Consider the following 12,702-nt stretch of genomic DNA (forward strand, 5'->3'; position numbering starts at 1 on the left):
GGCCAGGCAGGGAGCCCAGCGAGGGGCTCGGAGCCATGGGATGCTCTCGGGTTTCCCCGCGGCAGCCGCAGCCCCAGCATGGCCCCGTTCCACCAAACACACAAACGGGGAGGGAGGGGGGTGAGGAGTGATGGAAGTGGCCCAGTTTCTCCAAAAAAAAAGCAGGTTTTGCACCTAAAACAGGCAAAAGTAAAGAGCAAGGATGGAAAAATCACGCTGCCTGGGGAGCAAAAGCAGCCCAGGGGCAAGGAGCACGTCCTTTCTCCCAGTTTTATGGGGTTCCCCATCACAAAAAGGGCCCCAGGGCCACCGCAGAGGTGTGGGGACCTGGTGGGGACAGGGATAGGGACAGGAGCTGCCGCCAGAGGGGCCGGGGAGGCTCAGCAGCGCTGCTGGCTGCGGCACGGGGCTGGCCCAGCCTCACCGGCTGCAGGAATTTGGGGCTGCTGCCAACTCCAGACAAATCCCTTTTATTTGCTTGTTCAGGTTTTGATGCTGTAATTGCATCGTCCGAGCCAGCTCTCGAGAGAAAGAGGAAAGGGAAAGAAAAAGAAGAAAGGGGAAGGAGAGCAGCGTGCAACCCCGGAGCAGCCAAGGCTGGGCGCATCCTGCCTGGGGACCCGCCAGCTCCTGGCCTCGGCTCCGGACCTCCCCGCAGCTGGGAGGAGGGAAGGGGCCGGGGCCGGGTGGTGGCAGGGATGGGAGGCGAGGAGCTGGGGGTGCAGAGAGCCAGCAGGATCCCCAGCACGCAGGGGACCCCCCCGGGATGAGCCGTGGGGGTGCAGGACGCTCGCTGCCCTGCGTCAGCTTTGATCCGGGCACGTGCGCACCAGCACTCGCCGAAACGTCCCCGCTGCAGAGCTGCTTGGAAGGGACAAAACAGTCTAAAAAAAAGGCCAAAAAGTGTTTCTGGCCACGTCAACGTTCAGGCCGGCATTGTCCAGGGAGGGGAAGATAGTGGTGAAAACCACAAGTGTCTGGTTTCCTCAAATCACTACTTTTCTGCTTAAAAATGAAACGGGAAGGGAGGGCGTTCCTGCAGCAAGCTCCTGGGGCGAAGCCTGGCTGTCCCTCCCCAGGGGATGCGGACAGCTTTGGGGGTGTTTGCTCCCCAGGGACGGGCCCCGTGGGGCGAGCACAGCAGGGAGCCGGGCTAGTAGTAGTCCTCCTCGCTGTCCCCGTAGTCCTCGGGCACCACGCGGGGCTTGGGCAGGGACGAGCCCGTCAGGTTGAGCTGGTCTGGAACAGCAGCACAGGGACAGGGTGACATCGCCCCCCTCCAAACCACGCCGTGGCTGTGCCCTATATCCCAAATGTCCCCTCCCACACCCCACAGGACCTCCTGGGGACAGGGGATGGGTGCTCACCCGGCGTGAAGACGGTCAGGCTGGCGAACGCCACCACCTCCCCGACCTTGTTCCTGGCGAAGCAGCGGTAGGTGCCCTCGTCGGTCACCCGCACGCCCTGGATCTGCAGCCACCCCGTCACCTCGTACCTCTGGGGACCTCCCCTGAACTGCCAGGAGGGAATTAGGTTTTTTGGGGGTGGGCACAGCCCCCTGGATGGGAGAGGCAGCTCTGCAAACCCCACAGGGGTGGCTCAGAGGGGCCCCGAGCTCCCTGGCGCCAGCTGGGCTATTTTTTTTTTGTTTGTTTGTCCCCAGCACCAAACAACCTTCTCCGGCCCCAGCTGGGCTGCAGCTGTTTGCAGGCTGCTCTTGCCGTGTAGTGTCTGAGGGCGGAGAGCTGAGGCTCCCTTGGCCAGGCAGGGTCCTCAGCCAGACCCTACAGCGGGGCATTGGGGTCAGAAAGGCGCAGGGGACCAGCACGTCACCCTACAGCAGCGCTGGGTGCTCCCCACCACGATCCCCCCCTCACCGGTGCCCAGCTGGGCTGCACGGCCCCGTGCTGCTGCCCACACCCTATAATGGCAGGGTACAGCCTGGCTGGGTGCCACGGGGCTCGCTCCGTGCTATATTTGGGGTCAGGAAGCTGGCAGGGTGTCCAGGGGCTGGTCCCCTCATCCAGCAGGCACGGCACGAAGGCAGCAGGCAGGGCGAGCCAAAAGGGAGCTCCCTTTGTGCTGCTTCCACGAGGAGCAGGGGATCAGAAGCTACCGGAGGTGTTTGGGGGAGAGGGGAGGGTGCCCACCTGGACGGAGATGTGGGGGTCGTCCCCCGGCAGCAGCATCTCGGTGCCGTCCTTCCTCCACTCGATGGACGCCATGGGGTAGGCGAAGACCTCGCAGCCGAAGACGACGTCCTGGCCGGTGACGTTCCAGGCGTCGTAGGGAGGGGAGGTGATCTGGGGCTCTGGGGGGACACAGAGGGGCCAGGAGAGCCGAGCCGGGAGAATTTGGCTCGGGGGAGCGATGCCGGGACCCTCCCCGTGACCCCTCTCCAAGCCCACCCTCGCAGAGCATCGCCGTGCCCCCAGGGTGCTGCCCCTCCTCCCGGCCAGGACCGGGGGTCACCCCCAGCTCCCCACAAACCCAGGGTTGTTGCAGCCCCTCCTGCACCTCGGAGCCCCCCCAGGACACAGCTTTCATGATCCCCTGCCCCCTTCAGGTCCCCTGTCCTGGCCACAATCCCCCCACCTGTCCCAGAAACGGCCCGGCTCTTACAGGTGCCCAAGAGCGCGCTCCTGGAGGAAAAACTCAGGGACAAGACGAGCTGCAGAAAATAAAACCAACTCTGACACCCCCTTGGGCTGTGGCAACCGGTGCCACAGGGTTGCCCACGGGTTGCCCCCCACCCCTTAGCCACACTCTGGGTTTCCGTACGTAGATGGAAATCACACAGCAAACCGACCCCGGCCAGCTTTCCGCACGCAAGCGGCGGCCAGGGCGAAGGAGCCGCGTTTCTGGGGAGTTTCTTGGCACCAGCCCCGCTCCAGCCGCACGGTGCCGCGGCCAAGAGCTCGCTAACGACGCCCTGGATCTCCCCCAGCAGCCTCAGCAGCGCTCAGCCTCCCGTAAATCCCGCACGGACTTGGCAAAGCCTCTCCCAAAGCTCTCCGTGCGCCGTGCCCGCAGCAGAAGGGCCCCCGGGTGGAAGATCTCACCCAAACCCCTCACCCCACCGCTCCCCCCGGGCGCTACCTGCCTCGCAGGGCCCCTCGTGGGCCACGGTGAGGTTGGCATCGGGGCGGGCACGGGCGGCCTCGAGGAAGCGGCAGAGCTGCGGGTAGGTCCTGCCGTCGGAGCCGCAGAGGGCTCGGTGTGAGAGGCAGGCGCACTGGGGCTCGGGCACCTCGCCGTGCCGCAGGTCGCCGGCGTCCAGCCGGCACTCCAGGTGCTCCCCGCACTTGCCGTAGAAGTGGTTGGTGTTGTCCAGGTCGCAGATTTGCCCCTCCAGGTTGGCGCACTCCCAGCAGCAGTCGCAGGCGTCCCGCACTGTGCCGGCCAGGCACCCGCGCGGCTCCGGGCACTCGTCCGGCCGGCACTGGGCGCAGCCTTCCCCTTCCTCCAGCAGCCGCTGCCAGCCCCGCTGCAGGTACTCGGAGGTGCTGGGGAAAGCCTGGCCCAGCTGGAGCCAAGCCCAGTGCGCGGAGAGCAAGGAGAGCAGCAGGCAGGAGGAGCTCAGGGGCTTGGCCTCAGGCATCCTCGCGGCGGCTCCCCGAGCTCGGTGCCACCATCACTTGGACGGGGACCTCCGGCACCGCTCCGGCCTCCCGGGTTAGAGCTGAGCTGCCATCGTGGCCTGCCAGGAGGGAGAACGTGTTTTAGGGGCATGGAGAGGGCGCCCCAGCCCCCTGGGCAGCACAGCAGGACATGCAGGGGGGGCTCTTCCCACCCTCCAGCTCCCCACCTCCTACCAGGCTCCCCAAAACGTGACACCACCCCAAAACATGACATCACACAGTCCCTTCTTTCTCCCCAAACGGGGCTGCTGACCCCAGACCCAGCTTCACCCTATTCCCCTGGCAGATAGAGCCCAGCCTGCTCCCACCCCACTGGGCCCCAGGCACCCGAGAGGCTGCTCCGTGCCGCCCCGGCGGCCTCGTGCCCGGCTCCTCTCGGGAAGCTGCTGTGGAGCCGGGCGCCCCTTTCCTTTCCCCACCTCTCCGCAGGAGTCACGAGGCTTTTTTCCCCTCCGTCACCGCCCGGAGGAGCGCAGTGGAGCGGCTGAGCCAGCAGACGAGGGGCTCTTTCCGTGCTGGAGGCAGCCAGCCGAGAGGAGCCCGGCCAGGAGGATGCTCCCGCTCACTCCTGGCTTTTTTCCCCCCCCTCTCCTTGCCATGACCTCTCTCTGCCCTCACTTCCAACCCCATATCTCACCCGAGCAGGGGCTCAGCCCCCCCAAAAAGCTCTGTGAACCCCCTCCCAGCTGTCACACTGCTGGCTGAGCACGGGGGAACTCGGTGCACAAGTGGGCAGCCTGCACCAGCACCGTGGGGTCCCTGTCCCCGAGCAGGGGGACTCCCAGGCTTCCCACATCTTCTGCGAGCTATCCCCCCAGGTCTCCCCAAAAACAAGGACTGCAGCCCCCTCCCCAGCCCCCCGTTTGCCCCCATTAACCCCCCCCAGATTACAAAAGGGACAACAAACCCCATCCCACAGCACTCCCCAAAACACTCACCGGAGCCCCCAACCCTCCTCCTGCACAGCGAAAAGCCCCAACCCCGAGCAGCCACAGCAGCTGGGGCCAGGAAAAGGGGGGAAGCAGCCAACATACAAACCCACCCCCCCTGCTCCCCAAATCCCCCTGGGACCCCCTCCTTTCCCGACCCCAAGCCGCCACTTACCGGAGGCTCCGGTGCGCAATGTCTCGGTGCGCCCAGCCCCGACAGCCCCGCTGCCACCGGCCGTGATGTCAGCGCCACGCCAGTCCCCACGCCCCCCGACGGGCCCCGTCCCAACCCCGGACAGGCCCCGAGCTGGCGGCCACCCCTTCCCTGCCGGGACCCACCGGGCTGCGGCAGGACCCCCGGTTATCGGGGTCACCCCCCTGTGCCACAGGCGGGACCCCCCTGCTGTGGGATGCCATCCCCAGGGGGGGCTTTTGGGGGATCCGTGGGGAGATGTGAGCGAAATCGGATTGGCACAGCCGGGGCGGGGAGCAGGAGCACCCCACGGGGTGGAATTTGGGCAGCTGCTGTAATTAAACAGGGGGGTGATTCCCACGGGATGCCCGTGACACCCCCCACCCACCCAGGGAGCGGGCACAGAGGGGACACAAGTGGTGGCATTGCCTTGGTTGGGTCCCCCCCCGAGCCCCAGCGGTGCACTGCCAACCCCCCCACAGGGCTGTAGGGTCCCCTCTGCCTCAGTTTCCCCTGTTCTGAATTTGGGGGGGACACCCCAGCCCCTTCCCGAGCAGGGGGACACGGGGCTGAGCACAAACCCGCTGCGCGCTCGCGCCCTGCCCCGCCACCGTGCCGGGGGGGGCCGCAGCCCCCTCCCCTTTTCCAAGCGAGGAATTTGTGGGATTTGCTTCCACGGCGAATCTCAGCCGAGGCAAAGCCGTCCCGGGAGCCCTCGCAGGATCTGGTTTCCTTCACTGCTCTGCAAAAAAAAAAAAATCTGCTTTTGCTTTCCAAAACCCCCGCTGCAAATCCGTTCCGGGCTCCGGCGCGTTGCAAACCCGGCCGTGGCTAATGATGGAAAATCCACGGGGCTGCAGCCCCAAAAACCCACTCTTCCTGGCCAAAATCCCCCTCCAGCAGCCTGTCACGGAGGGGGGGTCCTGCTGGCTCTGCCTTCAGCCCCTCTCTGCTCCCCCTTAGCGGCCCCCAGCCCCGTGGCTCGGGGCCGAGCCCCCCCCCAGCTCCTCTGGCCCGGCCCAGCCGTGCTGCAGGTTTTTTTGGCAACCCCAGCTGCTGGGGATTTCGGGGGTCCCTGAGACCACTTGGGGAGGAGGGGAGAGCTGAGGGACCCTTTTAGGCCCCCCCAGAGCCACAGCCCTTTGGGGAAGCATCACCCACATCCTCAGGCACCCCTGTGCCAAGCGCTGCCCCTAAAACCTGCTGGGCTCAGCCCTAAAACCAAGATGGAGCTACAGCCCGGCAGATAATTAAACCTCCTGCTTAACGAGGCTGTTGAACGTGCTAATAAATAGCAGCAGCTCCAAATTAGGGGTGGAAGAGCTAACCTGTGCTTCAGGAGGAGCTGTACCCCATCACACCCCGCTCCAATCAGCGTGCCCCCGGCACGGCGCACCCCAGGGCTCCCGGCCCCAATATTTCCCCAAATGATTGTCCCAAATATCTGCAGACGTCCCCCTGGTTGTGGCACCCCTCCTGGCTCTGCCATGGGGACGTGGCCCCATCCTGCTCGCTGCCTGTCCCGGGGTGCCCCGGTCCTGCCCCGGCGCTGGGCTGCTGGCCCAGGAGATCCCAGGGGGGGCCAAAAGCTGACGAAAATCCCACCCTGGAAACGAAGCCGTGGGCCAAATGAGTCAGGGTTGTGGTGGATCCAGGTTGATCCACCCCAGAGCCACGCAGGGCTCCCGAAGGGTCCCAACCGCGTCCTGTGGGTCCCCAATGGGGACGAGGCGCGGGCAGGTCCCCCTGCCCCATGTGCCAGGCGGGTCCCGTGCCATAAATCAGCCGGGTTCAGGTTTCCTGGGGCTTCTCCGGAGCAAATTCCTCCCCGGAACGAGCCCGTCAGCAAATTCTTGGGGAAGCGGTTGCAGCTGTGCGCGGGAGGGACGGGGGCTTCACGGGGGGGGGGGACCGGGAGCGGTGGCCAGGTGGCGAGGGACACTCCGGTCCCCGGGCACCCAGCGGTCTCCATCACCTCCGTGGGGGTTTTTGGGGGCACCCAGCTTCTTTTGGGGGGCTGTGGGGACTCCCCCTTTCTGTATGGCATCCCCACAGGGCCCCACACCGTGGGGCTGGGGCAGTGCCAAGGTCCCCCCTGCACCCGTGCCCCCAGGAATGGGGCCAGGCTCTGGGATTTTTTTGGGGGGCAGCCCCATGGCAGGGTATTTTGGATAGGGGGGGGCATTCCTCGCCACCCCACTCCCATACAAGTGGCATCACCCACGGTTCTGCCCCCAAAGCGTGGTGCTGATGGCCCCCCTGTCACCTCTGTGTGTCCCCCCCCTGGCACCGGGACCATTTCTGGCTGCAGTGTGGGCACCCGAACTGGGAGCCCTGCCCCTAAATGGCTATGGGGTGCCCCATCCCCTACACCCTTCATCTGAGATTTGGGGTCCCCATTTGGGGTTTGGTGGCCCAGAGATGTGACCCTGCGCTCAGCCCCTAAACGCCCCCCCTGCGGGTCCTGGGGGGGTGACACTGCCCTGGGGGGGTGGCAGGGGACAGGCTCTGGGGTCTCTGCTGCCACCTCCAGGGCGCTGCTGGCCTCGTCCCCATCCCCTTGCCACGCCACCCTGTCCCTACACCCGAGCCCTGTCCCTGCAGGTCCCCCCCAACCCCAAGCACCCCTTCCCCAAAACCACCCTGGGGACCCCAAGGCAACTTCGCGCCCCTCTCCAAGAGGGGTTTGGGGACCCTGTAGGGGTTTGGGGACCTGCCCAGGATGTGTGACCCTCACTGTGACAGCGTGCCCTGTCCCCCTTGTCCCCCTGCCCTCCCCCAAGTGCCTTGGGGACCCCCCCACCCATGGGACACGCTAAGGGGTCGCCCAGGTGGCTCCGTGTGCCGGGACCCCCAGCGCCAGTGGGGCTGGGACGAAGGTGACCCGCACCCGGCCGGGACCCCGATACCCCCACCCTGGGGACCCTGAGCAAGGAAGGGGGAGGCCCAGGAGCAGGCTGCCCATTTCCAGGCGTCATTAAAGAGCAATTAGCTGGAAATTAAGCTGAGAACAAGTATTGATTAGCTCATTAAGGCTGGGGGAGCCGGCTGGGGCAGGAGGGATTGCTGCCGCTCGCCCTCATTATGGGCAAGGTTAAAGCCTGTGGTCGGGCGGCTCATTAAAAATGCCAGGCACCAATCGATGTCCCCCCCCCAGACACCCCCAGAGTCCCAGGGCCATGTGGCTGTCACCTTCTCAGGGACTGGCCTGCCACTTTTGGGGTTGGACAGCTTGGAAAGTGCCCCCAGTGTCCCCCGGGGTGGCAGCGGTGGGGACATGGGGACGGATGTGAGATGCCCGGCGCCCTGTGCAGGGCTCTGTGCCACCCTGCCCCACAGCCTGGGATGGGAATTGGGGTGAGCCCGGCCCTATAAGTGCCCCCCCCAGCCCTATCTGAGCCCCTGGACGCCGGAGCTGTCCCCGCACAGGTGTGGGGGGAGAGGTGTCATCATTATTTTTGTTTTCCTCGCACCGCCCTGGAAATATATTGTGTTCTCGGCTAATCCCGTTCAATTACAGCACAATAAAACACATAATAAAAACCTAATTCATTTTTCCCGAGCGCTCCATCTCCCCGCGTCTTGGCAAGCTATTAAAAATTTGTCTTCATTTTTCTGGCAAGAGCCTTGTACCTTTTCATCTTTAATTTATGAGAGCAGAATAGCAATTGACAAGCCCTTATTGCGCGGCGAGGGGCTGCATTATTTATAAGCCGCCGATGGCTGGCTCAGGGGAGATCTTTACAATATGCTGGGGCTGCCAGGAGGAGGGGGCTGGAGCCGCCCCCGTGCCCACCCCGCTCCTGCCGCCCGTCCCGGGTGGGTGCTGGCACCGTGGCGATGGGTTTGGGCTATCCAACCCCGTGGGTTTGGGCACAACGTGGTGGCCTCTCCAAGCGTGCAGCATCCCAGGCACGGGTTTGCAGAGCCCTGGGCGAGGTGCTAAGCTGCTTGTGCTAAAAAAAGCCGCCCTGACAGCTGGGCAGCAGGCTCCAGCACCCGCTGCAGCACCCGGCACGGCTGGCACAGCACGAAATGGGAGCGCGGCCGGCCCCGGGGCACCCTATTCCCATCCTCGCCCTCTTTGCAGACAGCCCCCCGGGGAGAAGAGGGCAGCCCCCAGCCCCTTTCCACCAGGGAGGAATCGGCGCCACGCTTCTCTTCGCTTTTGGTTTTGTATAAACAGCCTGCCTTTATTATTTGGTGGGTGTAGGTACAGAGTCTGTGTGTAAAAAAACAACCGGAGGAAACTGTGGGGTGCTTAAAGCCACTGGAGGAGGTCCGCCGGGAAGGAGGATGTAGGGTAACCCCTTGGGGGAGCACAGAGGGCATTAAAAAGAGAATAAAACAGGGGCTCTGCCGAGATTAACTCATGCTGCGTGCCAGCTTCCAGCCCTGCAGCACCCCCGGGGGTGCCCCCGCCCCGGTGCGCACAAAGTTTCTTGGCGCTGGCACCACGGATGGGGACGGGGACGGGGACATTTGCCTCCCCCCACCCAGGATGGGGCTTCCACACGGTGACACGCAGGGAACGGGGACATTTCTGCTCCGTGGGTGCCCGCAGTGGCACACGGGGCCCCCCCGGCCCTGTCCTTGGAAAGGACGGCGTGACCGTGCCGTGCCCCGCGCCGTGCCAGCGCCCAGCGCCGCTGCAGCCTCTCCCCCAGCCCCTGGCACCTCTGCCTGCCAGCCACACGTCACCAGGGAATTATTCCCCTCCTCCTGGCACTGGGGACAGTGACGCTGTGGCTGCTGGCCTTGGGGACAGCCCCACAGCAGCAGGGATAGGAGCAAACCAGCTCAGGGAGACAGCGCCGGGGAGGTGCCGGGGTGGGAGGTGTCCCTCTGGGTTTGTTCGGGGGCTCAGCTACGCCCCGGGGGGGCGAGCACGAGGACAAAAGGACAGGGGACAGCCAAGGGGCAGCAGTGGTGTCCCCGGGGGGCTCTGAGGGTAAAGCTCAGCGACGCAGCAGCCCCACAGGGAGCCCTGCTCACAGCTCACAGCCCCTTGTTGAAGTAGACGGTCTGCAGCTGCGGGTCCCTCTCCCGGATCCCAGCTTGGAGTTGGGGCTCCAGGCGGCTCACCTGCATGGAGCTGCGGGGACACGGGGTGCAGGGGATGGAAAGGGGGACGCGCATCTCCAAGCCTCTGACCGCTCAGCTGAGCGAAAGCACCTCTGGGGGGTCAGAGGGCATGAGGAGCCCGCCCGCGGGGCGCGGTGCGCCCGGCCTTACCTCTTCTGCGGGAAGAGCGCACAGCACAGCGGGGTGGCGAACACCAAGCTGCACGGGGAGGACAAGGAGAGGAGAAGCGGGGCTGTGCAGCCTGCTCCCACCCACAGCCGGTCCCTGGGGCAGCCGGGAGGCAGCCCAGCACCGTGCCGGGCAGTGCCAGGGTTTTGGGGCCTCTCCAAATCCCAAACCCTGCTTTTTCTGACACGGGGCGCACGGGGATGCTGAGGAACCTGCTGGAGGCTTCAGATGTCCTCCCAAGAGCAAAAAAAAGCTCGTGACACGTTTCCTGCCCCCCACCCTATCTGCCTGGGGAGCAGCAGCAGCAGCAGCAGGGTGTCCCCGTGTGGCCCCAGGGGGTCACTTACCAGAGTCCCACCAGGCCGACCTGCAGGGGGGCGTTGAGGTACGGGTACCGCTGCCGGGGGACGGGGGGAGATTTGGTGTCAGCAGGCAGGAGGGCGCCCATTTCCCCGCTGGGGGCCAGCAGGGTGCCCCCCAAGCCCACCCTGCCCTGCTAGCAGCCAGCAGTACCTTCAGGAAGGCTCTCTTCTCCAGGGCGTTCATGATCACGGGGGGGATAGCTGGGGCAGAGGAGAAGGAAATGAGCTCCGCGGGACCCCACGAAGGGCACCCAGGTGTAGGGTGGGGGCCGGGCACTCACCCATGGCCGGGGCTGCCATGCCAATTCGGGACACCACCACCTGGAGGATGGCCTTCTGCGCCGCCGCCACCGACTCGCCCAGGCGGTTCCCGTTCTCGTCCGTGACGGGGATGCCCAGCTTCAGCTCCCTGCGGGGACAGCGGGGATGAGACAGGGACAGCTCGGGGGGAGGCTGGTGCCTCTCCGTGTTCCCCATCCGTGGGCTGTGTGATATTTTGGGGGGGGCTCAGCGGGACAGCCCGGGTGTCCCCCCCCCCTCAGGCACCCACCTCTGCCTCATCAGCGGGATGTTGATGCAGTTGGCAGCGGCCACGGCTGCGAAAGGCACGAAGCGCCCGATGATGGCTGGCAGGTGCTGGGGGGGACAGCAAGGAGCGGGTCACGGAGAGGTTTTGGGGACAGAGCCAGCTGTCCCCAGGTCGGCCACTAAGGAAAACCCAAACCTCCCTGCTGCTGAAAGCTGCAGGGTGCAGCGGGGAGACAATGGGGTCCCCGGGGGGTAGCGGGGTCACCGAGGGTCCCCGTACCTTGGTGAGAGCCTTGAGCCCCAACGCCGTGACCACCGCCCCGGTGGTGGCACTCACGTAGGCTGTCCCCAGCTGGCTGCAAGGATGGGAGGTGACACCGATGAGCCAGGGCCACCTCCCTGTGACGCGCCCCGTCCCTGGCCAGCCGTGCGCCGGGTCCCCATGGCGGAGGGGCTGCTCACCTGGGGGTGATGGGGGCGTCCCCACTGCGGTTGGTGTAGTTGACGATGGCGTTGAAGGATTGGTTCACCCACTGCCAGAAAACCACGGCCGGCGTGGTCCTGCCGGGCACCAGCATCACCCCGCAGCATGGGGACGGACCCCAAGGGGCTGGGGGTCGAGGGCGAGCACCCGTGGGTGCCCAGGGAGGGGCTCGGGGGGGCTCTGCTACCTGTAGAAGGTCAGCATGCAGCCGGTGATGGTCATGTTCATGGGCACCTGGGCTGCCATGCGCCCGATGAGCAGCATCTTCTCGCCCGTGTCGGGGTGGAAGGCCGAGTCGTAGATGTACTTGGCCCGCCACAGCTGCTCCTCGGTCAGCCCCGGGGGCACGATGCCAGCCCTGCCAGGGGGGCACGGAGCTGCTGGCACCCCAAAAGCTCACCCTATGGGTGCAGGGGGGGCCGCACCCAGCCCGTACCCTACCGGTAGTCGTGCACCAGGCGGCGAGCCTCCTCCAGCTGGGCCCCCGAGAGCAGCAGGTTGCGGGGGTCGGTGACGGTGAAGAAGTGCTTGGCACGGCCCTGGAACGTGCTCTGGTCCCAGCGGGGCTCCCGGATATCGATGGAGGCGGGCAGCGGGGGGGGCATCCTCTGGAGGGGGGGGGGACCCACGACACAGCGACACGGGGCGACATGGTGACACGGTGACACCCACCCCACGCACCCCTCTCCATCCCCGCACCCCCCACGGAAAATCTCCCCCTCCCGCATGCCCCAGCACCCCCCCTCCCTGTTCTGGGGTGGGCACTGAGCCCCAATCCCCATCCCCTTTTTGGGGACCCCCCCGACCCGCGCGCACTCACGGCTCCGGTGCAGCTCCCGCTGCGCTCCGCTCTGCTCCGCTCCGCTCCGCTCGGCGCCGCCGCCGCCCCGCCCCGCTGACGTCCGGGACCGTCACGGAGCCGCCCCAACACGGGGGGGGGCACCGGGGACCGGGAGGGGGCCAGCGGAGGGGGGGGAAGCTAAGCCGGGCCCGGGCCATCTGCGCCGGGCGGCCCCTACGTGCTGCGCGGCACGGCTCTGCGCGATCCCCACGCGTGTTTTTATCTTGGGGGGGTGGCGTCCAGGCGTGTTTATGTACGCCCGTTCCTCCTCCCCCCCCCGCCGTGGGTGTTGGTGTCATTTCCACGCGTGTCCGTGTGCGCCCGCGCGTGTTTTACGCGCGCCACGGGGTGGCACCAGGGGACGAGCCCTGCGCAAAGCGGGCTCGGGACACGGATGCGCACGCGTCCACGCGTGTCCCATCGGCTGTGCTGTGTGTGTGTGGGGGGCACACGCGTGTTCGCGGCGCTGCG

General features: G+C 66.1%; 2 protein-coding genes across 5 annotated transcripts; both read right to left on the reverse strand.

The window, feature by feature from the left end:
* Positions 1–454: 454 nt before the first annotated feature.
* KAZALD1 (Kazal type serine peptidase inhibitor domain 1) lies at positions 455–5,485 on the reverse strand. 3 transcript variants are annotated; one of them, XM_068688322.1, is made up of 5 exons: positions 5,345–5,485; positions 3,100–3,700; positions 2,151–2,311; positions 1,368–1,515; positions 455–1,239 (listed from the first exon to the last, which is right to left on the reverse strand). In XM_068688322.1, exons 2-5 carry the CDS (start codon positions 3,599–3,601, stop codon positions 1,154–1,156), a joined length of 897 nt encoding a protein of 298 aa, XP_068544423.1. In that variant the 5' UTR covers positions 3,602–3,700; positions 5,345–5,485; the 3' UTR covers positions 455–1,153. The 3 variants fall into 3 exon arrangements, with proteins under 3 accessions (XP_068544423.1, XP_068544422.1, XP_068544424.1); XM_068688321.1 differs by lacking the exon at positions 5,345–5,485 and adding an exon at positions 4,746–5,306; XM_068688323.1 differs by lacking the exon at positions 5,345–5,485 and adding an exon at positions 4,061–4,488.
* On the reverse strand, positions 5,368–12,346 carry SFXN3 (sideroflexin 3). Of its 2 annotated transcripts, XM_068688318.1 has the most exons (11): positions 12,211–12,344; positions 11,832–11,998; positions 11,578–11,748; positions 11,369–11,467; positions 11,187–11,262; positions 10,929–11,014; positions 10,660–10,787; positions 10,530–10,579; positions 10,364–10,413; positions 9,999–10,046; positions 8,930–9,858 (listed from the first exon to the last, which is right to left on the reverse strand). In XM_068688318.1, exons 2-11 carry the CDS (start codon positions 11,993–11,995, stop codon positions 9,762–9,764), a joined length of 969 nt encoding a protein of 322 aa, XP_068544419.1. In that variant the 5' UTR covers positions 11,996–11,998; positions 12,211–12,344; the 3' UTR covers positions 8,930–9,761. The 2 variants fall into 2 exon arrangements, with proteins under 2 accessions (XP_068544420.1, XP_068544419.1); XM_068688319.1 differs by lacking the exons at positions 8,930–9,858; positions 9,999–10,046 and adding an exon at positions 5,368–5,505 and having other exon boundaries at positions 12,211–12,346.
* Between the last annotated feature and the right edge of the window lie 356 nt (positions 12,347–12,702).

The sequence above is a fragment of the Anas acuta genome, chromosome 7 (assembly GCF_963932015.1).
Source record: "Anas acuta chromosome 7, bAnaAcu1.1, whole genome shotgun sequence".
NCBI lineage: Eukaryota > Metazoa > Chordata > Aves > Anseriformes > Anatidae > Anas > Anas acuta.